The 27,489-nt window shown below is 34.1% G+C and overlaps 1 protein-coding gene across 2 annotated transcripts in view; it reads right to left on the bottom strand.

Annotated features, from left to right (window-relative positions):
- The window catches only part of LOC126748207 (muscle calcium channel subunit alpha-1), a 120,256-nt gene that overhangs the window by 61,099 nt on the left and 31,668 nt on the right, over positions 1-27,489 (bottom strand). For both annotated transcript variants that reach the window (XM_050457281.1, XM_050457282.1), the window contains exon 2: positions 8,349-8,739. In XM_050457281.1, coding sequence (XP_050313238.1) covers positions 8,349-8,572 — 224 coding nt within the window. In that variant the 5' untranslated portion in view covers positions 8,573-8,739. The remainder of the gene's footprint in view (positions 1-8,348; positions 8,740-27,489) is intronic.

Raw genomic sequence — 27,489 nt, 5'->3', positions numbered from 1 at the left:
CATATATATTGCATACAAAGTTATAACCGTTGATTCGGTTACTATTTTGAGTTGGCATATTTATAATCTGTTATTTCAATCCATAATAAAGTTGAAAGTTTCTAGTCTAAATATTTCAGACCGTTGGGAATTTAAAGGCATTTTCAAAGTTTTTCTGATATTTGAATCGATGTCTTCAAGCGTCTTTGAAGTTATGGTCTTAAGGGTAATTTAGTACTTAACTAACCTAAGGGTTATCTAAATATTTTCTATATGATAGTTTAAACAATATTAAAAAAAAATCCTGGGGACAGAGTGCTCATATCACTGATACCTGGAAAGTAAGAGAATTGGAAATCGGCGTATTTATTTTTCTGATCAAACTCAAAAAAGTGTTAATAAAAACTTAATTCAAATTGAATTTATCATTCGTATCTATACTCTGCGATATATTTATGAGTAAGTTTTAAGGAACGTTTACTGCTCTCAGTTCTCCAATAGTTTCTTCATATTTTGATTAGGTTTTAGATGTATTTATTTTATCTAATATTTTTGAGGGATAAGAACTTTCCTCCCATATGATGTCGACCGATTTAACATTGTTGACACACAAATTAACTTTGCTAAAACATCAGGATTTAATACATAAAAACTGATAAAGTTACGCTTTCTTCTCTAATTTTTGAATAGATTTTAAATAGTCAGAGACATCAACCTATTTTCACTGAACTCGATGTGGCTGAGCAATATTGTCAAAATTAATTAAATGTCTTCTAACTATGCCAGCCTTGTCTTTCAGTCGTTGTCATCAAAGCAAAGCACAAAAGACATTTGTGTAAATTGCCGTAGTCCTGTTCTCATCAGAAACGCTGTAGGTTTATTGTAACGTTCCAGTTATTCGCTCTTTTCAGGCCGACGATAATTCCATTGTGAGCTGGATAACATGTCAAGATATCTTAATGGACAGACAACTAGATAATTTACATAAAATCTGATAAGAAAATAGAATTTTCCTTGACCACAAGGAGTTGCGCTGCAATCAATCGTTAGATGAAAGAATTTTGTAGAATGGAAGTTTTTTTTTATCCATCGTATTTCCTTCAGATATTTTAGGTTCATCTTACTTTGAAAGGATCTTTACTTATCCTTCTCGATATTTGACAGTTTTACTGAAGTTAATTATTGCCTTGTCATTTGCCCTATATCATATTTATCATAGTCATTTTGGCGACATATTGTACTATTTCACCATTATTGACTAGTATCCTTATCAGACAAGTTTAATCTGCATTGTCATAAAAAGAGACAACAAGCAATTCTACTAATGAATTAGACATGTTTTAAATAAGTCACAAGTCGGGAGAACTCGTGACGCCTCGTGGCTGAACACGATAGCGTTATTGCCATATAATGCCAAAATTAGTAGTACCCGTGATATTATTTTTATACGTGATTGAGTTATTTTGGATGACATGTTTATTTAAATTTGTCAATAATCTCTTCTTTTTCTCGTTTATTTCAGGCATTTGAAGCCATTTTTTTGTATTTAAAGCCAATTTCTTTCTGGTATTTGCAGCCATCTCTTCAAGAAGTGCCATTGAAGTGGTTTATAGGATAGAGGTATCAGTATATATCTGGAAAGTTGAAGAATAACAAAATTGGAATATAAGGTTTTCAGATAAAATCAACTTATCCAATATTTTTTTGAAAAAAAAAATCAACCTTAAAAGTTCAATAAACACAAAAACGAAGAAACGAACAAAAAATAAGGCAAGTTTTGTATGTTTCAGCCAATGGATTAAAGAGAGGACGCTATATATAAGTGAAGCGATCTTATCAGATAAACAGATAAATCTGAGCAGTAAAAATCCGCTGTGTGATGATTGACCGATCGTTCTTAAATTAAATTATCCAAATTAACAACAGAATTCTTTAGCGGCAAAAAAAACAGTTTAATCTAATCGGTGCTATTGTTTCACATTTTTATACAAAAAGTTACAATATATTTATTTTTAGTACAAGCCTAGCAGCTTGAATAATGTTCACGTAAAGCAAGTATAAGCAATTATCTTTATTGCTAGGAAAATGTATAGTACTTAGCTTCTCAGTCATAAAAATGTGCTTAATAAAAATAAATCACGTGGCAACTGGTTATGTTACTTTATGTTAGCGACATGAATATTTTCGCACAAAATGTATTTTTATATTTAAAAAAAGAAACTGGTTTTATATCAGGAGAAACCTTATTGAATTGAATTTAACGATAATGGACAGTCAATGGGGATGCTATAAAGGTCAATAGCTTTGGAAAATCCAATGAGGCACTTTGGCTTGAAATATTTAAGTCCCTGGGTGCTAATCTGGCATAGACTGGTTTTCTAGCTATTTGAACCTAGCGTGAGTGAGGGCTAGGCACTTTCTAATGACATGTTCTTTCTTCTCCAAACACCATGAGCTACTGGTTGTTAGAAATATCTAGGGTGTGGGATGGCACCTTAACTGCTAGTGACAAAAGAGACATCGCTAGGCAGATTTCGCGTCTATTTAGGCGCAGTAATGATCTGATAAGGTAGTATCAGAGGGCTCTGTGTCTTAGCCAAGTACTTCAGCCGTCTTTTCCGGAGGGTCTTGCTATTGAGCAGACTTGTAGTGACGCGCCAGTTATAGATTTGGCTATGTCGATGGTAGGTTAGAGACCTACTGGCAGTGTTGCGTGTCCTGGTCAAGTAAAAAAGTCCGCTTTCTCATTACTAGAATTAAATTTTAAATGAAAATAGCGAAACATGAAAACATAGTACCTCAGCAGGGTGCCTCTCTGATCGCCTGTCAGACTGCCCCACGGATTCGGAGGGAGCAATGAACCGCTTCAGATGAAAAGATGATTCAGAACCCAGCAGGCACTATAGACTCCTTTAAAAGGCGAGACTCGATCACAAGAACTCCCTCAAGGACCAGATCACTCTCGTACTCCAAGGGCACTACTGTATTTGAAGGCCGATTCGAAAATGACTATACAACAAAGGAGCAAAGACGGAAAACATAGAGAATATACTCTAACAAAGTCAACGGCGACAAATGACGGGATGGCGAGAAAAACATCCAGAGCTTAATTAACGCAAGCAGATAAAATGATAATGGCTGTTCAAAATCATACAAACATGAAAAAGGAAATTAAGCACTCTGTGATGAAGATCGTGAGATCATTAACCAACTCAAGACGGGGAGTATAAGAAGTTGGCTTGAGAGAGCCAAACTGACGAAAGTTCTATCTTAAATAAAGCGAAGCACGCTTGCATGTCGAACAAACCTTACAAGAATATGAACTATATCATGAACACTAAACTAATGATATAGAAACAAAGCTAAGTAGCGCAGACACCTTCGAAGAAATAAATGAGCTCATCCATCTGGACGGGTCAGAAAATGTATACACTAATGTGGAAGTCAAAGCAGGTCCCTTAGATATTACACGACACGAGGTCAATATGACCCTTGAAATGGATTAAAGAGGGCTATAGGAGATGTAAAAAAGGGTGTTTGGAAGAAAACTGTTGAAGAAGTCAATAGTGATATATAGGGCAAGGGTATCGTATTGTGACCAGCAAATTCATCTCTCCACCTTTAAAGCTGAAAAAACTCGTCTATTATCTTAAAGAGACCTACACGTAAGTAGAGACAAAATAAAAACAGTAAGTCTCGGTTTCAAAATATTTTTATGTTTCGCTTAAAATAAAGCATTATTAGATTTTATAAACTAGTAGTATCTCTCACGAGATGACCTGCTTTGTACAAAGCAGGTATTCTGTGACTGTAAATGACACAATCACTGAATGTCTGGAAGTTCTCAGGCATCCATCTGGATAGAAATCTCATTTTGGTAAACATATCATAATTGTTGCTAAAAAAGCCAACAAGCCCTTAAATAACTTAAGCCGCCCAATGCGAAGAACGTACCGACCACGCGAAGAATGCAGAAAAATATTAGCCTCAAAATCGCGAAGCCAAAAAAGGGGACCCTAGTGGACCGCGAGGGGCCAAAAGGGGACCACTAGGACATTAGTTCCTAGTAGCAAGAAGAGTATAATCATGGCACAGCAGGTTGGACAAAGAGGCTAATACCCAACATAAAACCTTGGGTAGAAAGGAAACTCAGTTAAAGACGTTAAACGCTTTAACTTAAGTCAAACAGAGGAATGGCTGAACATACATTGTTCAACCCTAGGTGGGCAGAACGAAGAAAAATTGCAGAAGAAACAACTGGTACACTAGACCCCGACACAACAGTAGCAAAAATTCTTGCTTCTCCAGCGATCTGGAAGAAAATCTGCATATTTACAAGAGATGTTCTTGAAGAAATACATCCAGTAGTTCCAAAACGGAATTTACTTTGGTCCCCTAGGGGAGGTTTTTAGTTAGTAAAAATCCGATGCTATGTTGTGGCATAGGCCACATGGTGTCTTTCAAAGATTTTGCCCCTCCATCGCAAAAAAGCACTCTAGCTTTTTTGGCTTCAATAGCCTTAATGGCGGCTTTGCTCTTCAAGCAGATTAAGACGATTGTGTTGCGGTACACAATTTAAAACATTCTGTCCGCATTTTAACACAGCCTATATTGGCCAAAACAGAAAAGCCTGGTCTATCACTGAAACTTCTTTCGTTCTTTACAGATGTAGAAGTATTTGAGCGCTGCTATTCCTCTCTGCGTATCATTTGGGACACGAAGCCATGATAGTCGACTCTCGCAGGTGCCATATAAATATTCCCCATGAGTAGGAGAAAACATTCCTGTACAGCCAACGACGAGATATTAGCATTTAGTTTACCAAGGAAATGTAGCCTGCACGCAGTCGAAATGACACAGAATGACACTTCCGGCAACTCTATATATAATCTCAACATATCGGGTGTCAATTTGAAAACTTCCCACCCCCAATATCTTTGTTCCAGTTGTAAATGAATATTTTTAGACTTTATTACTTAAACCCCCTAGGTGGGGTAGATGTCACCCTTAGAATCTTAAATGGGAATGGGGGTCAAGTAGCACATCATTTTAAAGCGCGTATAGTTTTCTTTTCAGTGGTATCCTACTTTGTTGCTTTTTGTCTAGAGGTTTCCGAATAATCGTGTTTTAAAGCGGCAGAAACAATTAAACTTGCCTTCATTGAGATTTTAGTATTTAGGTTACTGTTGTGTACACAAAAACTATTGTATTAGGTCGAGAAATAAGTAATTTTTTTAACCAAACATAGCAAGCAATTTGAAAGATATAGCCAAAACGGATATTATTGTTAATTCGATTTTGCTTGTTGGACTGTTCAGTGATAAGTTTTATTAAACGCATAAAGTGTGAGAATGGTTTATTCTCTTCAAAAAAGAACTGAATTTATGGAGAGGTTGAAAAGTGCACACGAAGAACGGCATTAATTTTTTAAAGAAAGAAATCGAAATCGTGAAGTAAGTCACAAATATGTCCTGGATTTGGTGACAAAGTTCTCTCAAACTGGTTCGGTGATTAATAGAAAACAACCCACGAGTAATGAATGAAGCAGCTCAACTTGTGGTTTTAGAATTATTTGCTGTAGAGCTTACCAGCTCCTTGCGGACAGTAGCAGACCGACGGGAATACCACACGAGACAGTAAGAAAGGCACTGAAAATGCATAAATTCCATCCATACAAAAAGCCGATACTTCAAGAACTCTATGACGATGATTTTGATAAAAGAATTTTGAAAAGAGTTTTGTGAATTCATGAGTCATCAAGTCAATACCATACCTAATATTCTTCCGAATATCTGCTTCAGCGATAAATGTTCATTTTTTCTAAATGGCAATTTTAACAAACAAAACTGTCGATATTGAAATTATGAAAACCCGCATATTTTTCGAGAATGACACGCAATATCCCCAAAAAATTAATTTTTCGGCTCGAAAGTTAGTGATAGATGGTCTGTACTATCATGGGAAAATGGACAACATTTTCAGCAACTTATAAAATATTGCGTAAGTAGATCCCCTGTATTTTATTGTAGAAATTTCTCTTTCGCCAATAAAAAGTTATTTTGGTCGAAGTAAAATAATTAATAAATGGAAAATCAATTCTCTTTACTAGTTTTTCTTCCTGTGATTTAACGATTTTATTAGTGTAACCTACTTTTCTGATCATTTGTTCTACAAGGAGACCCAATGCAATAGTTTTTGTGAAAAACACTATCCTGAAAACCAAACTATTAATACAGCCAAGTTTAATAATTGTTTCTGCAACTTAGAAACGCGATGATAGGAAACCACCAAACTAGGATACCACTGAAGAGAGAATTGAACGCCCTTTACACGATGTGCCACTTGACCCCCATTCCCATTTATGATTCTAATCATCTACCTCTTCTAAGGGGTTGAAATAAGAAAGCTAAAAATATTCATTTAAAGTGTCCTTAAAATTATTATTAACGTGTCTTTCCGATTTTGACATCCTGTATAAATCCGTAATCGCCCCCAATATCTTTGTTGACAATGACTTAAGAAGGGTTTAGTGAGAATCAATTACATTAATTCAAGCTAGAGTCTAGGAGCTAGGGAAGTCTAATCAAACTTATAAGATCCCAAGAATAGAATCTTATAGAATCCCCATTTCAATAACAACTTACCAAATGAGTGGCCCGAAGATATCGGGCAGCACGGGTCTGTGCTGTAACTTATCAGCTTGCGAGAGAGACCATGGACTTTGCCAACAGAAGCAACGTTTAATACATACATAACGTGAAAGTTTCAACGCTTGGTAAAACAACTCCAACTGTAAAAGCAATAATACCAAGCAGCCAAGAGAGAAATCCAAAGAAGAAAGCCAACTATACAAATCAATTTGGGTGGATGGCAAAGGCACAGGAACTTGCAATACCTGAAACAAACCAACAACTCGAGAGCCTTTTTTGACGAAAGCTGTGTATTTTGCTATTTTGACACAAAGTCTAAGGTCTAGATCTAGGGAAGGAAATGAAAGACAGCATATCTATCAAACATTGTAGAACTTTGAGGGACTTCTTAATGAAAGGTCACACGTAGCTGGCAATGTGTTCTCTAGAATAATGCTAAGAATCCATTTTATATCAGCTAAGTGAATTGCCATCTATCCAAAAAAATATTAAAGAATAACAAAGGCTCTGGTCTCGAGGGTATTCCGGCCGAATTTCTAAAAGAGGGTGGTCCTGTAATAATTAGTCATATACACACGACAAAACACAATATCATAGCTACTGTGTTATATCATTATTTTCCATCGTTAATAAGGTTCTGGCTAGAGAGAATATTACAAGTCGTCAACTGCCACTAGTAGAACAGCTGCTTGAGACACAGTGCGGTTTCAGACCCAAATGCCGGTCTGTAAGAGCAAAAACCAAGGCCTTCGATTAAGTCAACAGAACATCTCTTTGGAAAATCTAAACTCTAACTAAATGTCCATTCAAATATACGTCTTCCGCACAGCAACATGAGCGTTGTTCTGTTCTCATGGATGGAAAATCTGGTGAGAACTAAGATAGCCCCCATCAGCGTCAAATGGGTTAGCGGCATCCTTCCTTCTGGACGAGAATACAATATTCTCGCACTGATAACACAATGAAGCTATTCCTTAATAAAAAACTACTCGCATATCAAAATGCGAACATTTCATAATGATCATATACAAAATACCTTGTTAATCATTCTTCCTTAAAATATATACTAGTAAATCCTGAAGCTCGCTTATAGCAATTGTTAATGGACGCTTTGGAGTCAACAAGGGTCAAAAATTGAATTTCCTCCTTAAACGTTTAAACAATTGTTGAACGATGTTGCTGACACTGGAAAGAATGCAGCAGAGCACAGGAACTGCAAATCGTCACCAAAGAAAACGGTCGTAAGTAGTCTGATATTGCCAAGACAAGGGTAACGAAGAAATAATCAGTACGATATGAAACAAAATTATTAGCAGACCTCCTGCTTGTACGCTTGACTGCTGTTATTCTATTACTTTCTCTTTCTTTAGCTTAGTTTTTCGTGAACACCTTTAAAGAGCACGCTAAATTTATTAAGGAGTGTCACCTCAAATACTGAAAACAATAGTCTGCCCTTAGTATTGGAGATGGGAGACGTTTTTTCAGTTTCAACACTTACATCACAATTTACTCTAACCCAGTCTGGTAAAAATTCGAATCAATACAAAAATTATTATTCTCGTACTTAACATGAGACCACGTGCTAAAATATGGAATGCTCTGATACCTAACAGTAGTGGGGAAGCGACTGAGAATCGAGATATATATAGGGTCGAAACTGTTTCATCTGGATTAGAATAATTTGTCCTCGTACCGTACGATATATTTTAAAAAGGATACTTCCATTCAACGACGTCAATGCATATTTTTCTAATGGGATTTTTCAAGTAGAGGCAGAATAATGCACGTTTCGGGCGATCTGGAGGCGGTTTTTGAACTCTACGCAGAGGTCGTTTTGGTGCAACGGCCTGCTGCTGACCCTGTTGCTGTTGAGCAGAAGGGGAGTTAACCGCCGGTCCAGCTGGACCATCATTCCCCGTGGTGCTCATCGCAGTTGAGGTCATACCACAGTAACCGCGATAGCTGTTGTCGCTACCATATGTCGCCAACGCCACTGATGGCCATGCGCTTCCTTCTGCCGTTGGCGTTGGCCGAAGGCAGTAGCTTTGTTGGGTGACCGATCGCGGATGACTGTTGCAAAAGGATAAGTTTTGGTAGTCATACTGCAGCCCTGCAATTAAAAGAAAATTTTGTTACAATTCTTTCATAAATAAACACTGATTAACATCAACTTGCTATAACTTAAATAACTATAAAGTTTATATATTGATGCAGAATCTGCGACAAAAAAATCCACTTTAGAGTTGAAGATTATACAAGTGGAAGTTTCCATAAATGACTTGTGGCCCGAAATTAAGCGGCACGCATTAAAAGAATAAGTGGGATCGTCAGGTTACGAGGCTACAATAACATACTCCAGTACAATCTTCTTGGGAGTAAAGTTTGCGACTAGATTTATGCTATTAATTAATAAAGCAAGCAATACAAAGTAATAGTTCTTAGTTCTTCTTTACTAGTACCTATTGATCAGGATCAACTGTGTCAAGAGCGAAGGCAGAATAGTGTATTGTATAACAAATGTGGGATAGAAACTTAAATGCAATGGTTGTAGAGCCGTGCATTTTATCTAATGCGATTTACTTTTGCAACTTCAGATAGCTTAATTTATATTGTAAGATGTGAGATGACTGTAAGATGGCGCCACGGTAAAAACGGGGTACATTATTTGTTTGTCTCGCGTACATTTTTAGCTCCAGTGACCCTTATACATATTTGTAGTACGGCGTGAAGTCCAGTTGCCACACGTCTCATCTCATTTATCCCTATTCGTGTTATAGCTGTGGTTGAATACGACCAACTGTGTAAGGAACAAAGAAATAAATGTTTTATTTTCATCTCCGCCGTGATTTTTAAGATTCGTCCTTATATTCGTTCTCTTAGAATTGTTAGTTTATTTTTTTCAGCAGTGATTTACTACACCACTTGAGCGGATTAAATTGTATGATGAACAAGAGAGTAATGTTTAACTCATCAGTGATCTCAAAGGTTCTAAATCTTCTTAGGAATGAAGAAATTATCAATTTCGACAGTGATTTTTCAAACACGTGTAATAAATACTGTAATCTGTAAGAAAATTACGGAAAATGTTAATGAGTTTTGGAAAGTGGAATGCGCAATGCATTCGGACGAACGACGAGGTACTGAAAGAAATCAAGACATTTAAAATTAAAGTCACCGTCATTACAGAAACAAATAAAAAAAGGAAAGGGATGGACGAGTTCAAAGATTTTGTTCATTTTTGTAATGGAGTAGGAAAAAGCAGAAGAGCAGCAGCAGGCGTAGGTATACTCATAAAGGAAAGGCTGTCATGAAATATTAAGAACTGGGAAAGAGTAAATAAAAACGTTGAAAAATTAATTAGGTTTGGCCATCATACGAATTTAAAGATAATAAATCTATACTATCAGCACAAGGATATCATCATAAAACCACGTTGACCCAAGCAACAAGAATGTTAAAATCAATAATCGATTACTGTATATGCAGGGAAAACTCAAAAATAAAAGTTAATAATATTACAGTCTATCGAGGAGCAGAGTGTGGATCTGATCACTATTTACTTAAAGCGTCATTGCTATTTACATTCAAAGAAGGTAAATGACGAAGTTAAATGACACTGAAAGACCTCTCATCAATGAGGTATAACCTACGAAATTTTAAAAATGAGTCTATCTTACTTGAAATTAAACGTTTGTTACTCCTCGCCAATTAATACCTATAACAAAATAATTAAAGGTCTTGACTAAGCAGCAATGGAGGCTATTGGAGAAGTGAATCAAAAATAGAAATGAATGGTGGAGTAATAGAATAGCCTTTGTGAGAAAGAAGAAAGATATGTAGGATGAAAATACCGACATTAATGATCGGCAACAGTACAATATCTTAAACAACAAAGTAAAAAATGTGAAATAAAGCCTGCCACAACGTAGAGCATTTCTTAGGTAACGCTAGAAGTAAACAAGCTTGGAAAACAAGTGATCACAGGGTAGTAAAAGAGATGGTAAAGAACGCAGTAGGTTAAACCTGATTTTTCCAAAAAATAAGTAGAATTCTATGGAAAAATGGTGACAGAAGACTTAACAGGATTTCATTTTCATTCATTCAAGATATTGCCTCTTCAAAGGTGTTCATGAGAGAGTAACCTAGAGAAAGAGAAAGAAATGAAATGATAGTCATCAAGCTTATAAGCATCAGGTCTGTTACAATATGAAATATGATATTTCCTACTGCGAAGAAACGGAAATAACAGCAGAAGAAATTAAACATACTAACAGTATGAAACATGGGAAGGATCCAGGACCGGGGCAAGTGCCCATAGAACTTATCTAGTAGGTAATAATCTAAATAGAACTAAAAAATTTAAGCTTTAATTTATTCTCTAGAGGCGAAGGTAGAAGGCTACCCCAAGAATGCAAAACCGCATATATCAGCAATCTATACAAGAACAAAGGCGATAGAAATAATTGTATGAACTACCGACGGCTTAGTGTAACCAACTCAATTTGTAGATTCTATTGAAAAATAATTAAAAGCCAAATTGAAGATGGTTGAGAAGATGCTGAATATCAAAGTGGCTTTTGTACTAGTCGTTCTTGTATAGACAATGCCTTCTGCCTAAAACAAATAATAGAAAAGCGTTTGGAACGCAATATGGAGACACATTTGGTATTTGTTGAACTTCAAACATCGTCTCATAGTGTCCCATTAGCTAAGTTGTGGCAAGTACTAGAAGATAAGAGAATTCCACCGATATACATTAATGTCGTGAGGAAGTTATACAAAGATACGAATAGTTCAATAAAGATTGGATAAAGATTAAAGGTGATGAAAGGACTTCCCCAAGGCTGCTGCATTGCGCCTATACTCTTTAGGGTTTATTTGGAGGGTGTTTTGAAAACCTGGAAAAAAATTTAAACCTATGGATATTTCAATTGGAGATCATAAACTGTATAGCTTTTGTTTTGCGAATGACCAAGTAATATTTGCAAAAGTTCAGTATGATATCCACTATATGTAAAACGGCAAATAGATGAAGAATACACCATGTGGAGTTTATCAATTAACTCATCAAAAACAGAGCTATAAATATCTCGATATAAGCATTACAAATGATGGTCGAAACACAGGAAATAGCAATTAGAATTAGACAAGGTAATTCAGCTAAATAGTATACTCTGCAATAACCGCATCGCTAGGAAAACAAAAATTACAATATATTAAAGTATCATAGAAAGTATTGCTACATATGATTCACAGCTTTGGATAATAAATTAAAAAGACGCATCCAAAATAAAAGCAATGGAAATGAAATGCTGGCCTAGATGTTGCCAATTAACCCAAAAAGACAAAATAAGGAATAGTGAAATCAGAGAGCGATGAGCATAGATATCAACCGCATGAAAAGGGGTTGATTAAGAAGCAAGCGTTGAAAACTAGGATGCGAGAAAAGGCTACAGCCCTAACAAACTCGTTGTTCCATATGCTTCTTGGAGGTGATACATAATATGAGATATTTATCCCAGTAGCGATTTAATTTACCAGAAGATAAGATTTGGTGGTTGTCCATTTAGTAGAATGAAACGTGTAAGGATTAAACCAGAAATATTTGAATATTCTCGCCCGTATTTTTGAAAAAGTAACTGTGGCGTCATATAAGAGTAATGCTTGAAAACATAAATTAAGGTGACTGGATCTGAAAAGGTACAAAGTACCTTTGTCCCTTGAAAGGGAATACAATATTTCACTTATATGCTTGAATATATTTAAAAAAAATCTTGGCAGTGAGTTAAAAGGGTTTCTGACTCAACCAGATTTTTTCCATACGATGTACTTGGAACAAGTAAATAAAGTGTTTTATCTGTTCGGAAACCATAGAATTTTCGTGTTATATATATTTAAAAGGCTAACGACCCCGGGTCGAAAATTGCTTATATTATTGCCAAAAAAGTAAAAAAGCAAATCATAAAAGAACCATTAATAAACCTAACAGAAGAAAAGGTCTTTATACAAGAAAACTCCGTTTTCTTTTTCAGTTTTTGTGCTCTAAAGCAAAATTCCTTTATTAAATTGTTTTAAAAGCCCTCTGTTCAGAAAACATTAATAGGAAACAGCACAAGCTGATTAATACTGAGCAGCAGTTTAGCTTTGTCGATCTTTCTTGGGCCGTAAAACTAAACAAAGTCGCTCGCCTGTACTCACATGCAGGCATTTGAAAGCAGGCGAAGATCGTATACAAAAGAACCCCAGATTTTTGGTCGGGAAGCCAAAGGTTTTGATAATGAGCGAGGGGCGTTAAAGGGAACAAAAGTAGCAAGAAAGGCACGTATTTACGTTTATAGTAACTTGTAGTAAAAACCAAAGTGTATAGAAATGGTACAGTATTGTTAGAAAGATGAAAGTTTATTTTCAATGACAGAAGACTTGATAAATAAACATGTTTTTGAGACAATGTTTTATGTTATAACACATTGCATTGTGGATGGATCAATTAGTTCTCAAAGAAAAAAAACAAGGAATTCTAAAAATTAAATTCTTCGACTTTGCGTTGAAGTTTATCCTAAAAAAAAGAATCATTAATCATTAAAAAATAAAGCGCCATCATTCATATGTACGAATTTATGGTAAAAATCATGGTCGTTTTTTGTTATTAGTTAAGTCTGTTTAACGCTGAAATTTACTTAAAAATTCAAGAATAAAGTTAGATATAAGTACATACAAACATATGCATAATGATAATAAGCGGCAACTGTAAAGAATATAAATGCTTTGAAAATGAAGAAAATTATAGCAAAAATAGAATTGAATTGACATTGAATGGTTGTTTTCTAAAATACCAGGGCAAAAAAATCCCTATAAAATCCGAACGAGTCGTCCTTACTTTAAGACCTATATTACTCCATATTAAATATATTCCTTATTATCTTACAATTAATATGAAAACTCTGCTAACTTTCAATGGCAGTGTACTTGTGAACGAATGCTTGTGAACTGTATCAATTGTTTCCACAAGATTAGATTAAAAGGTGACCATACAGGCGAGGCGTATTCAAGCCCAGAACGGACAATTGAAAAGTAGAACATGTTGAAACAAAAGACAGACATTTTACCAGAGTTCCGCATAACAAAACCAAGATTACGCATACCCTTATTGACTATCTCATTCTAATGAAGCACAAATATCAATTTACTATCCAGTAATACACCCAAGTCTCTAACGATAGTAATAGATTCGAGAGCTAAGCCATTCATTGTATAGTGTTGTATATTTTTTGTATTGTGTACTTTTTAATATTAAGCTTTAAAGCATCATTTACTGACCATAAAAAAGACTGTCAACATCAGGTTGCAAAAGTTGCGCATTAATATTTTATCAACTTGTACATTTTTAGGTTGTCCGCAAGAAATAAAAATTATGAGTGACGAATAACTCAACAAACATCACTAATAAATAGAATGAATAAAATAGGTGCGGTGGGAGCCCTGAGGTACACCGGAAAAGACCTACATTTTTCAGAAAATATGTTATTTATGCGCACCAATTAAATAGGATTCGACAAAAATCCGTCAAACATCAATCTTCTTTAAAAAACTATCACCCAGACCCATCACATGCATCTTCTAAATGAGATGTTCATGAGGCATTCTGTCAAACGCTTTCGAGAAGTCAGTGTAAGTACAATCCATCTGACTATGTTCTCAAAGGCATCCAACAAGTACTATTAGTAGATTTACTCTTAGAAAAACCGTGTTGCTGTTATATAATTATATTCTACGCCATGAGGGCTCTTGGAAAAAAAAAACTGTCAATAAGCTTAAGAATTTCAGATTGTATGCTTACACCCCTGCAGTTGGTAAAATTAATTACGAGTCAAGAAACTCGTTTTCCAGAATTCTGGAAGACATCCGAATTCTAAAGGGAGACAAAATAGATAATATAGGAGTTTGGTTAAGGAACACAAAATTTTTAAAGAAATAAAACTGACGGTATGCCATCAGTTCCGTAAGAATATTTAATTTTGTGGTCGTCAATCGTTTCGAAAGCATAAAAATTTGAATCAAAATCAAGAGTGTAACCGAAATTATAATTAGTAATTGTACCTTCATGTTTTTTGCAAGTTGCTGAAAATGACGGGCAAACAAAATAACTATATCCAGACCACCTTCAGCAAATCTGCCATTTGGCTGCATACTATTAGGATAGGAGTTTGATATTCGTAAGTTATTTATATGTTTCTATTATGTCATTATGTTTTTTTGAGGTTCGGATTTATCTTAGAATATACAGGATTCTTCCCAACATTGGTTGGTCGTTAACGTTATTATCATTGTGTTCTTAAAAAATAAATCGACGTCATTCAAACATAAGAATTTATTCTAAAATACGTAGTCTCCGTAATAACTAAAATTGTCCTAGAAATTTATCCCAGAAACTTTTACAACAATTCATCATCAAAATTTTATCATTTTAGCATTAAGGAATAACGTCATTCGAACGTAAGAATTTATTCTAAATATTAAGTAATTTTTCGTCTTTACTTCTATTTAGCGTTGGAATTCATTCGAAAAGTGAGTTAATTTTTCGACATTAAATCTATTTTAACATTAGAATTTATCTATGTTGTTAACTTATTGCTGTCTTATTACGTACTTGACGTAAACTATATCTAATTTATTAGTATGTCAACTTTCAACCAACGTCAATTTAATACGAAAAATTTATTTGTTCTTCCTAAATTTGCGTTATTTCCATATTACGTGGTTTAATAATTAAATCAGTAAGAAGTCAATGTATCCTCGAAATCTCGTTGGTATTTTCTTAGTTCATTTGGTGGTCGCATTTTTTTACTAGTATAAATAATTTACAAAAAAGAGAATTTTTATCAATGAAAATTACATGAAAACGCCAAATTGCACCAATAGAATTTATTTGCTTAGTTTTAAAAATAAAATTGTTTAAGATTTATTTAAATTAAAAGTACTTCGAAGTAAAAATTACTTCTTGACGTTAGTAGGTCTATAAATAGTAAATACCTAATATATAAATATCTCAACGGCCAATGAGCGTCAGTTTAAGACGTAAAAATTACGTTTTTTTTCGCCGAGATTAATTGGTCGTTCATACCTTCCAGTAGTTTAGACTTACATTATTTAGTACAAAACGAGAAACCTACATATGTGTAACATTAAAATTTGTCCAAGAAAATACGTTATTCTCATTGACGTTTACACCGACTTAATTAACTGACTTCAATCTAAACTAAGAATAAAGTTAAATCGTTGTTCTTGACGGTAGTTAGTTGATATTGTCCACTAAATTACACCTAATCTATAAAGATTCCAGCGTCCAACGAACATCAATTTAACATGTACAAGTTTGTAAATATGACGTTGTTTTTCTCATCTTCCATTTAGGTCTTCCAGTGGTTTATCTGAACTCTTTACTACAAAAAGAGAAACCGACATGTGTTTACCATTGGAATTTATCCTAGAAAATAACTTATTTTTCCCGACATTGTTTAGTCGTTAATGATTTACTAATTAAATCGACGTCATCAAAACGCAACAATTTATCTTAAAAATTATATTTTATCGCACTAATAAATATTTTACCTTTTCATTATTAAAAAAGTCAATCTAACACGTTAACATTAATTTGGCCTAAGAATTTCGTTATTTTTTCAGACAGTATTCGTTCGTGCACGGATTTACCACTTTAGCCTTAAAAAATAAATAAACGTCATTGAAATGTAACAATTTAACGTAAAAATTATGTTTTGTCACACTGGTTGGTGCTTTACTTTTTCACCATTAAAAAAATTAAGCAACCTCATTGTTACGTATGATATCTTAACAATTACGTCATCCAACGTAAATTATGTCCTAAAAATTACGTTATTTTTTCCGACAATAATTGGTAATTTCAGTGTAGTTTATACTCACTTTATTATAAATAGAAAAACCGACGTTTGTTTAACGTTAAAATTTATCCTAAAATACGTAATTATTCCCGATAACTATTGGTTGACCGTTGACGGTTTTACCATTCTAGTCTTAAAAAAATAATCGACGTCAACAAAACGTAACAATGCATCCTAAAAATTATATTTCATCTCAGTGATTGGTGTTTTACCTCTTGACGAAAAAAATTTAACCGACGTCAATCTTACCTAAGATATCTTAACAATTACATCGTTCAACGTAAATTAAACCTAACCTATATAAATATGCCAACAGGTCAGTCTAATACATAAACATTAATTTAATCTTAAAAATTACGTTATTTTTGCTCGATATTAGTTGGTGGATAACGTTTGCTTGAATGAATTTGTCATTAGAAATTACGTCGTTATTTTCATCATCAATTATATTTCCCAATGTACAAGCAACGTCATTTTAAAGCGTAAATATTTGTAAAAAATACGTTGTTTTTTCCGACAATAATTGGTCGTTCCAGTGTAGTTTATACTTTATTATAAATAGAGAAACCGACGTTTGTTTAACGTTGGAATTTATCTTGAAAATATACGTTATTTTTCTCGACATTGCTTGGTCATTGACGTTTTCAGCATGTTAACTATAAAAAAATAAATAAACGTCAATCGAACATATGGTTTTATTCTAGCGTTATTCTCTTTGACGTGAGGTGGTCGTTGACGTTTTTCAAAAAAGTACACATGATTTATTTACCTTGTCCAGTAGTCTAATCTGTCGTTCCAGTAGTCTAATCAAAAATTAGGGTCAGGTTTCAATGCAAGACTATCAATATTAATTTTGCTTTCATTGAACCTCTAATCGTTATTAATGAAGGCACTTAAATTATTAAAAAACGACAAGACTACACATTTTTACGCGCTCAAATCAAAAATAGACATAAAACGGCCGACTTTCACTAACAAAATACATAAACGTGTTGCGATGTACACATCTTTTTAGAGTTAAAAATAGAACGTTTATAGAGGTTACCTACATTATTATATAGGCATTTAATATTTGATTTATTTATTATTCATAAAATAAAATTAGTTTGTATTTAGAGTTTTCCCTTTTAATGCTGGGATGTCCCATCATGTTTCATGAAGTTATTAGTTTCAGGAAGTAAATTATGTGTATTTCATTATTGATTATACAGTGATTCTTATTGATTATTCTTAAACCAGACCAGGCCACGTAAGTGCACCGATTGAAATCTTCTGGAGCAGTTTTGACTTTCCGTCTTCGTCAGCTAACCATAACGCGAGGAATTACAAAGGACAGTAGACCTACTGCTAGTGAAGAATATAATTATTATCCAATACGATCTTTACATTCACGAAGTCTCGGATCAAGCAAGGAAATGGTGGGACTGCTGGATGCAGATCTAGGTAGAAAAAGATCCCTTAAAGGTCTCGAGAAATGTTAATGTTGGTCAAAATGTTGCTTGCTATAAAAGATAATAAAAACAAATTTCATATGCATTTCATTTGTGCTCAACAGCTCTAAAGCTTAGAGCATAAGCATTTCAACTTTAAACAATACTCATTCACAAGATAATAGTTTCAGCCCATTTTTTCACCCACAAGCAATGGCGAGCATGTACCAAGATCAATATTTGTCAATTTGTCAAACAGTCGGCTATGGTAAACGTCATGATTTATATTATTATGAAAATGAAAATACGTTAATTATTCGTAGGGTTTATTTAGGGTTCTACTTACGTTTGGTCTATTATTTTTATCTATAGTGTTTAGTTTTTAAGTAGTTCAATTTGTTTAAGAGCCCCATTTTGGCCCCAATTTAGGTTATTTAGATTATATTATTGTAAATCCCTGAAGTTTTAATTTTCTAGAATTTGTATACTTGCTTGCTTTGACTGTCAGTATTCTCCTAAATATATTGGTCTCTTTCGGCAAAAACAATGAAGATTCTAAATATTTCGAAACTGTTCTTTTTAAAAAGGACGCGCTTCGTGACATTCATTCAGTTAGTTTTTACCTTGAAAACAATTAAACGACAGTGAGTTAGGTTAGTCGTAGTTAGTTTTGACGTTGACAATAAAAGTGTGTGCCCGAATTTCGTTACAATATCAAGAACTTTATCATCTACCAACAACTTATCACCAGGCAAGAGGATTACATTACATAACACAGTTCCACAAACCCGAAAAATCAGGGATCACGGAGCAAATTGAAGCGAATTGAATTGAAATTGAGCAATTGAAGCTGGCTGACCAATGCTTGGGTCTCCAAGGATTTCATAATTTTTTCATAACTTTCACATTCAACATTTAAGTATTTCATAATTTCTGCACTTCATGTTGAGAGGACACAAAAATGGAAGAAGGCAACGGAAAACTGCCTTCATTACTTCTTCCCAAGAGAACCAAATGTAACAAGTTTAAATCAACATTTTCCAGAGGTTTAACTAGTTCTCTGATCGGATGTTTGTGGAGGAACGGATTTGAGCATTACATGTTGGAGATTTGGCTTGCATTTAACCTTCAAGATCGGCACGTGGAACATACAAAGCCTGGTTGAAACCGGTAATCTTGCCAATCTTGAATAGGAAAGGAACATCGATATTTTGGGGGTCGCGGAGACTTCGTGGCCCAATTCGGGATTCAGTTCTATAAGGAATGGCATATTCTATCACTCAGGCCATCAATACACAGAAAGATAATGCCTTCTATTGTGATCACGCTCCCTTGCTAAGAATTAGAGCTAAACCAGTCGAACTAGAAAAAAGGAATGAGAGAGGTGAACGCCTTCTCCGGTTCTGTCAAGAAGAAAAAAGTAAAGTCTGAAGCACGTGGTTTAAGCACCATTCTCGAAAACTATATACGTGGAAGTCTCATGCGGATCAACCAGAAAACATAGTTCGAAACCAGATAAATTATGTCCTCGTTAACTCACGATTTCGCAATATAAAATACCTATACCTACCCCGGCGCCGACGTGCCTTTCGATCATATTCTACTAACAGCTACCGTAAAAATATCTCAAAATGGAATAAAAATAAAGCCCAAACAGCTACTTGCTTAGAAGTACTCTAAGATCCAAATATTAGGCTCGTGATGTCTGATCAAATAAACCCAAAAATAGAAACAGTATTGCTAAGAATAGAAAGCGACAATGTAACTTAATCATGGAATAATATAGTCAATATAAAGAGACACAGCACTGTCCAGTGGTTAGGTTTTGAATCTAAGAGCAAAAAAACACAAATGGCGAACTAATAAAATCATACTAGTTATGCATTAATCCCGAAAGTACAAAGTGATAAGAACACATTATGTAAGTAGTTGCAAAGAACAATACTGAATAATGAATGGCTTCAAAACGAGTGTAATGAGCTGAGCGAGTTAAATAGAAGACATGATAGTCTTTTACTCTATAAAAAAAAGGAGACCGCGGTATATATTAGGAGACGGAATCCTGATACACTGGTCGATCAAGATGATAAGATGGAATTTTAAAAATAATGCCAAAATGGAGACGTGGAAGAGGTACATAAAACACTTTTTAATTCCAAGAGAACACAGGAAACGATGAACAGTGATGGTCTATTACCGGCGTCTTCTATCGACAAAGAGCAAACAGAATATACAATGATAAGAATAATAAGGCAGTGGGCCCAAATGAAATCGCTTCCGAACTGCTTAAACTTATGGACAAACGAGGTATTGATGCTTTGCATGGGAATAGTCCGATAAGATTTACGATACTGGCACGTATCCTGAACAATGGTTGTCGCAAGTGTTCATACCCTTATCAAAAAAAAACAATACAAGAACATGCAAAGATCATACATACTTATTACTCTTATGAGTCATGGTCTCAAAATATTTCAAAAGATAATCCGTAGGAGAATATTTGAGAAATCGTAAGCGAGTCACAATTCGGTTTCAGGCAGGGACTGGGTACAAGAGAGGCAATAGTTGCAATGAAAATTTTGTTCGAAAATTGGTTACGACTAGCGTAAAGATGTATGTCTCCGCTTTATAGACTATGAAAAAGATTTTGATAAAGCTCAACATCATAAACTAATAGCACAGCTTAGAAAAGTGGATCTGGATGAATAAGATATCAGGTGCATAAAAAATTGTAGTGAAGTAACAAGAAGGTTTCAAATTCAAAAAGGATTGAGACAGAGATAGGTTCTTTCCCTGCTTTTATTTAACCTTTACTCGGAGGCTATTTTTCAATAAGCATTCGAGGATGCAGAGATTGGGATGAGAATTGGGATGGTGTGTGGATCAATAATATTCGGTATGCTGATGAAGCAGTTCTTCAATATAAACATCAAGGAAACTAAGTTCATGGTAGTAACAAGGAATAAAAATGTTTTTACTTACTCTGAGCTGATTTTTGATCATCTGATTTAATCAATAGAACAGGTGGATTATTTTAGATTCTTGGAACATGGCTATCTAAAAACTTGACATCAGAAAAAGGGATAAAATGCCTTATATAACAGGCTCATAGAAAAAGATATTCACGTGTACTGATTTTGATCTAGAGCCTTAGTTGAGATTCGTGGACTTCTACATCCGGTCAGGTATTCTTAATATAGCTTAAGGTTGGACTCTCTTGACCAATAAGATTAACAAATAGAAGCATTTGAAATGAGGGTGTATCGCAGAATTCTCAAGATCCCATGGATGGCCAAAGACTTAGGCCGGAATATAAGACAATGGACATGTTTACATAATATCTTATTAGGATTGCGCATTAAAAATATTTGTTTAGAGGAAGAAAAGAAAACTATAGTTTGGGATGTATTCTGCGTCAAATAAATCTATACCAGATGTCCAACTTTACAAAGCCAATTTAACCACTCACAACTTAGTTCTGACTACGTATTTGTACGGTGGTAATAAAGCCATTCTCTAGGCTCAAAAATCTAAACTGATTGTAGATCAAGTGAAAAAGCTTTTCATAAATAATTTTTTGTTGAATAGATTACAAATGGTCCTTTTGAACCAGCGAACCAAATTGTTTAATTAGATCCACAAAATATATGGCATGCTCTTTAGGCGTTTACTATATTGCGAACATTTTGTACCAAGAGATGTAAATAGTGGTATTTCCGTCATGAAAAAGTATTTTCTTTGTCTAACTTTGTCTTGCTTTAAGGTTATCATCAAATGTCAAACTCCTACTGTTGTACATAAGAAAACTTAGCCCACGTTAGTCGATTTGTTTGTTTGTTGTCTAAAACAATAGCTGAAGCATGGTTTGAACATATAAATTTGTCAAGATGAATGAAAAAGGCGTTGGTTTACTAGTATGTTGGAGAAGGTATGGAAGAAGGAGAGTTTAGTAATGCTCGAAAAGATTCATGATTGTCCGTACAAGCGTTACCCAAGATGTCAAACGTGCCCCAATACAACTGGTAGGTCAATATGATTGCGTTGCTAGGCCGAAAATCACGAGTCAATTCCAAAAGATTAAGAACTTTGGGCCTTTCGTCTTTGTGGTATCATATGCCCACTTTCACTTCGTTTAACTTATTTCGATTCCATGAACGTATACTTCCAATGTTCATTTAGTTATAAAGATACAATTGTCCAGAACGCAAGTGCAGTGGATATGGTCGGTTTTGACTAAAAACACTATTGGAGCTGGTTAATTCATGTAAATATGGGTTCTGAATACGGACTTCTTCCTTCTCACGAATATAGTCTATGGATATTTTGAGCCTAAAACAGATCTAGCTTGCTCCACAGCTAAAACTTCACTATCTTCGACGTTTAACCCTCCAAATCTTTAATCTCCTGCTCCTCAAACCAGCGCTCAAAGTAGTAACGAAATACATTTACAGCCACTTCCGCAATCCGGCCTTCATAACTTAGTAATAAGTTCTTAACTTCATAACTAGTATAGTAAAAATAAAAGGCACCAATGTAAATCATAAAATCGAAAATAATTTAACTAGATTAGGAGGTGATCCACGATTTGTAGAAAATCTTCATGGGGACTTATAACGTGTTAGGCATAGACAAAGCCTACATGTTATAAATGTTGTTATTAGTCTCGTTTATAGAGAAAAAACTCAGAAAATAGTTAATGTAAATACTAATAAAAAAATCGAAGTTGCTTCCCCAGGTGCTGTAAACTTCGGGTTTTAATGCGACACAAAATACTGAATCTGTTGTTTTTCAATTCAATCTGCTTCATCGCAAGATCCAGTAATAATAAATATTAAATACTGCATTAGTGAGCTGCAAGTAATGGGCAGAATCAGTGATAGCTGAGGCCAGATCAAACATTTTCGAATCCTCTTTACATCAAGTTTAATAGAAAGCTGTAATTTGTAGTTAAAAAAAACTGGTGACCATAGTAACCACAGCATCATAGTTAAATACATTTATGAATAAGGTTTTTATCCATTTAGTTAAAAATATGGTTAAAGTAACCCAAGTGCATTTTTCAAGCTTGGATACCCTTTAACCTTTTCCACTGCTTATATAAAGGCTTTAAATGACCTTAACGTGAAGCGAATAATTGAATTAGTTTATTGATGCAGTTTTTGTCGATTTTCTTGGTTTAGTAAAGAGTTATTTAAAGGAAATACAAAAATAGTGAAACTGAATACTTTAAGTTTAAGATATGAGCTAATTTTAGTGATCTATAGAAGTGATTTAAAAAACCCATAGCATTATTAATTAGGTGCTATTTGGATAACAGTCAGATACCATTGAATTAAGATTCAATGCTCATGATACATAATGATAATAAATACATAAAAGTAATATTTACATTCGTAGAACGTGCCTAAGTGGAATATTTTAATTAGAAACTTATATTTAAGGGGTTAAGTTAACATTTAGTCAAATGCAATTTTAATCGACTCTGATACGGGTTTCTATGAAAATAATATTTTTTCAATTTTCCAGACGTACACAATAACATAAAATAAATATGCTCATTTTAAGACGTAATACTTTCACGCTTTACATGTTTTATTCTACTTGTATATTGTTGGGGATCCTACATTTCAGTTTCCTAGTCCATTAGTAGAGTGCGGATTTAAAAACATAAAAATTTACAAAAACGGCTTTAAAACACAACGATTTTATGGAAAATTTCCTCTTAGTTTGTAGAAAAAGTACCAACAAAAAATATTCAAATAACTGAAAAACCTAGAACAAATGTATATTTGTCAAATTAATTAATAGACACCTGTTTTAGCGTTTTTTAAATAATTGACATGAAGTTGTAAAAAAAAATCTATATTTCATAAATTGCACCAACATACCTTTAAAATTAAAAAAAATACATTTTTTTCTAAAAATGCATCAAAAAGGTATAAAAAAAGAGGTCCAAAAAATCATGTCGCAGCATTTATTTTTTCAAATGTTTTCCATATCTAAAAAATAAATTTACGTACTTGCTCTTATTATTTACAAAAAGCATTATACTCTGAATATATTTAAAATTCCTAAGCCATTTTTAAAAGAAATTTCCAAGAAATTTCTTCTGCTTATTTTATTATTTTTCTCATTCCTAGAACCTCATGTGCTGATACCGTAAATCCTGGAAGAATCACACTTAGTTTTTTTAATTATTTTCTTTTCAAAAAAAAAAATATTTGCGCCAATTACTCGATAAATGCGAACCGTAATTTAAAAAGGATTGCATAAGGCTCGCAATTTATTTACTAATCGACATTACATCAAATAATCCATTTATTTAGTTCTGCTTTTAATTATGCTGAATTCAGCTCTAAAGGTAGGTAAGCAGGTTTTTGGCGCCAGCTTGTCAACGAATAACGAAAACACTATTATAAAATCATTGGCGTACGAAAAATCCTCAAGCCCCTCAACGTCGATGAATATATGAAGTGAACTATTTTCAGACGTCTACAAGATGGAATGCTTTGACCATTCATAGCAAATTTATTTCATTTCTTTTGGGTCCAACGTTTAATACTAAAGCTGATTTCCTGAAACCGTAACGCCATCTCCAAATGCTCTTTACGAAAGGAAGTCGTTCTTTGACAATTTAACCTTTCCCCAATTCTTCATAGTCCAGAGATCTAGTTTAACAGTCAAACAGATGAAATTATATGGTAGACGCTTATCAAGATGGTAAATATTTAATTTCTTCTGAACCTCTCGTATGCATGTTTTCAAGCAGAATGATAGGTCAATGAGGCAGTATGCTCTTCGAAAGGTGATGCTTCCACCGTTTTCACCAATCTTACCAATTTATAATTCTTTACAACAGTCTAGAAATGTTTCCACCTAGTCATTAAATGGTGACCATAAAGTACTTAGAGAATAATAAAAGGCTAATACGGTAATATGTTTTACAAAAGAAGCTGGTTGACAGACTTACTAAACCTGATAAATAACAAACCATATCCTAAATGTCAGCTGTCAATATCAGAACTGTAACATATAATCCATGTGGTCCATAAGTAACCATATTTCTCTATCTTTATTGCTGATTATAAAAGATAACGAATTATCTAATCGTTAATCAACTTTTTATAGCTAAATATTATTCAGAAGTCTTCGTGGCATTTTTAAAATGCCCCCGTGCAACTGTCAAATCCCTTAGTAATCTTCTTGAGTCTTTATAGTCCAGAGATCTGTCCACATATCCACAAAGTGAAGTGGTGTGATTGTTATTTTCAAAGGAAACAATTATCTTCACTTCAGTACCCCTCTTATAGTCGATGGATTTGATGCAGAATATAACAGGATAATAGGCTAATATGCTTTGACACGTTTAAGTAGAATTTTCGGCTTAAAGTCCACCAAGTGAACTGATGCGACCATTGTTCCCAAAGGAGTACAATCGCCTTCCATTATTCTTTACCTCTCGCATAGTCTATGGATTGTTTTTAAGCCGGGTACGTATGATAAAGTCGTGCTTTTCCAGAGGTTCTTCCAGAGATGCTTTTCCAGGTTCTATTATAGTAGAACCTCTATTTTCACTTGATAGATTATCTTGAAGCCTTCGGGATATTCTGATAATGCTTTTATGTTCTCTAGTAAACGTCTTGAGCCCGATTTCGTCCAAGGTAATAAAAGTGACCCTTATGAAACTTTATATTACCACCAAATATTCATTGAGGTGGCAAGTCAGTCTTGGACACATAATTTAAATGTTACAGTAACATTTGCAGATCAAAGAGTTTTGTCTGCCATATGTCCTCCTAGTGAAGTGGTATGCCATTGTTCCCAAAGAAATACACCGGTCATCCTTCGGTGCCTCTCTCATACTCTATACATTGTTTTTAAGCAAAACGATGACAGGCTCATGGGTTATCTGTCTTGCCAAAGGAAGTTCTATGATTTTCGATAGAAGCTGGACTTTGGCTTTTGAGTTGTTCCCTGAAGCCTTCGAGATATTCTTATCATTACTGCGTTATGACCTACAGATCTTACACCCTTGAACTATGATTTTCACTAATTTAATAAGACTTTTCCACTGTTTCTCACAATGTTTGGCAACAATGCTACCTCGATCAGCTACGAATTGTGTCGAAGCCACTTGATCGGGCTGCGCATTGGTTCTCGTTAAGAATGTTCCTAAGATTAGCGCTCTTGTCATAGGTTGGCAAGAATAGCGATTTATAGGTTTAATATGCTGAATAATTAAAGTAAGTATTTAAATAGTTTCTGTTAAAATACGAGAAACTTACTTTTGGACTTATGAGGTGTTATATTATAGTTTTTGCAGGTTCAAAAGTAAGTTCATTAAATTATAGAAAATTGAAAAAAATTTCTACCAGTCAGTATCAAATTGTTTAGATTCAAGGTTAGATTAAGTTGAAAACCATTAACCGCCATTTTAATCATCAGTTTGACAGATCTTTTGACCTTTTAGCGACACGTTATAGGTCACGATCTATTGATCGTATTAAAATTTATATATCCTTATAGAATTTTTATGTATCCGTTAAACTTATAATTTATACATCTAACAAAGGAGACTTTTCCTATCCAGTATCGATCAGACCAGCATCAATTTATTCCATTTCACATGAATACCGATCAAGTTTGTCACTTTTTCTCACATCATATGGCAACAAGGCTAACACGATTAGCTACGAATCGTGTAGAGCTCACTCGGTCGAACTGCGCATTGGCTCTCATCGAGAATAATCTACCAGCAAGCGCTATTATCATATGTTTGTTAAGCTGATAAGTGCCCCTAATGATTTTAAGGAAATATTTCAGTCTATAAATGTAAAATTCAGTGGGTCAACTCTGAAAGTCGACTTCTTTAATGAAAAAATTATATACAGCTAATTGAATTTCAAGCTGAGATTTACCTAAAACCTAAGAAAAAAAACGGCATTTATTTATAATGCTTGTTGAGTATAATTTTCAGTCGCACCATTGTTTACTTTCCAAACAAGGGAACGTGTTTAAATCCGGGGCCAATGGGGAGGGTAAGGTGTGGGTTTTCCACATGGACGCCCACAATGGGATTTTAAACAGCTATTGCCATTTAGATTAAGCTTTGGAGAGTTTACACTTGAAACCAATTAACCTTAGCATGAATTAGGCAATCAAGTTTCCGCTACGGCTTGACCCAGAATGACAACAACTTTTTATTGACTTTATTCTATGATATATAGTATAATAATGATTAAAAACTACAATATATTATATATATTGGTTATTTAACAATTTACAAATTCATGACCATGGGTGTCTCAATTAAAAAAATAAATAATAAAAGTTGCATTATAATATAACATATATATATTTTTCTTGCCTTGTTTGATTGCTTTGTTGTAATATTAAATATTTTTACGAAATTTATATTTTAATAAATAAGTTGTGTTTTTAAAAAGGAATTCTAGTGTTATCGATCTTTAATTGGCGCAGTCCTTAGTAGGATTGCCAAAGATCAATCGATCG

This window comes from Anthonomus grandis, chromosome 22 (assembly GCF_022605725.1).
Source record: "Anthonomus grandis grandis chromosome 22, icAntGran1.3, whole genome shotgun sequence".
Taxonomy (NCBI): Eukaryota; Metazoa; Arthropoda; class Insecta; order Coleoptera; family Curculionidae; genus Anthonomus; species Anthonomus grandis.
The sequence above is the reverse complement of the archived record's forward strand: the minus strand, read 5'-3'. Positions and strand labels throughout refer to the sequence as shown.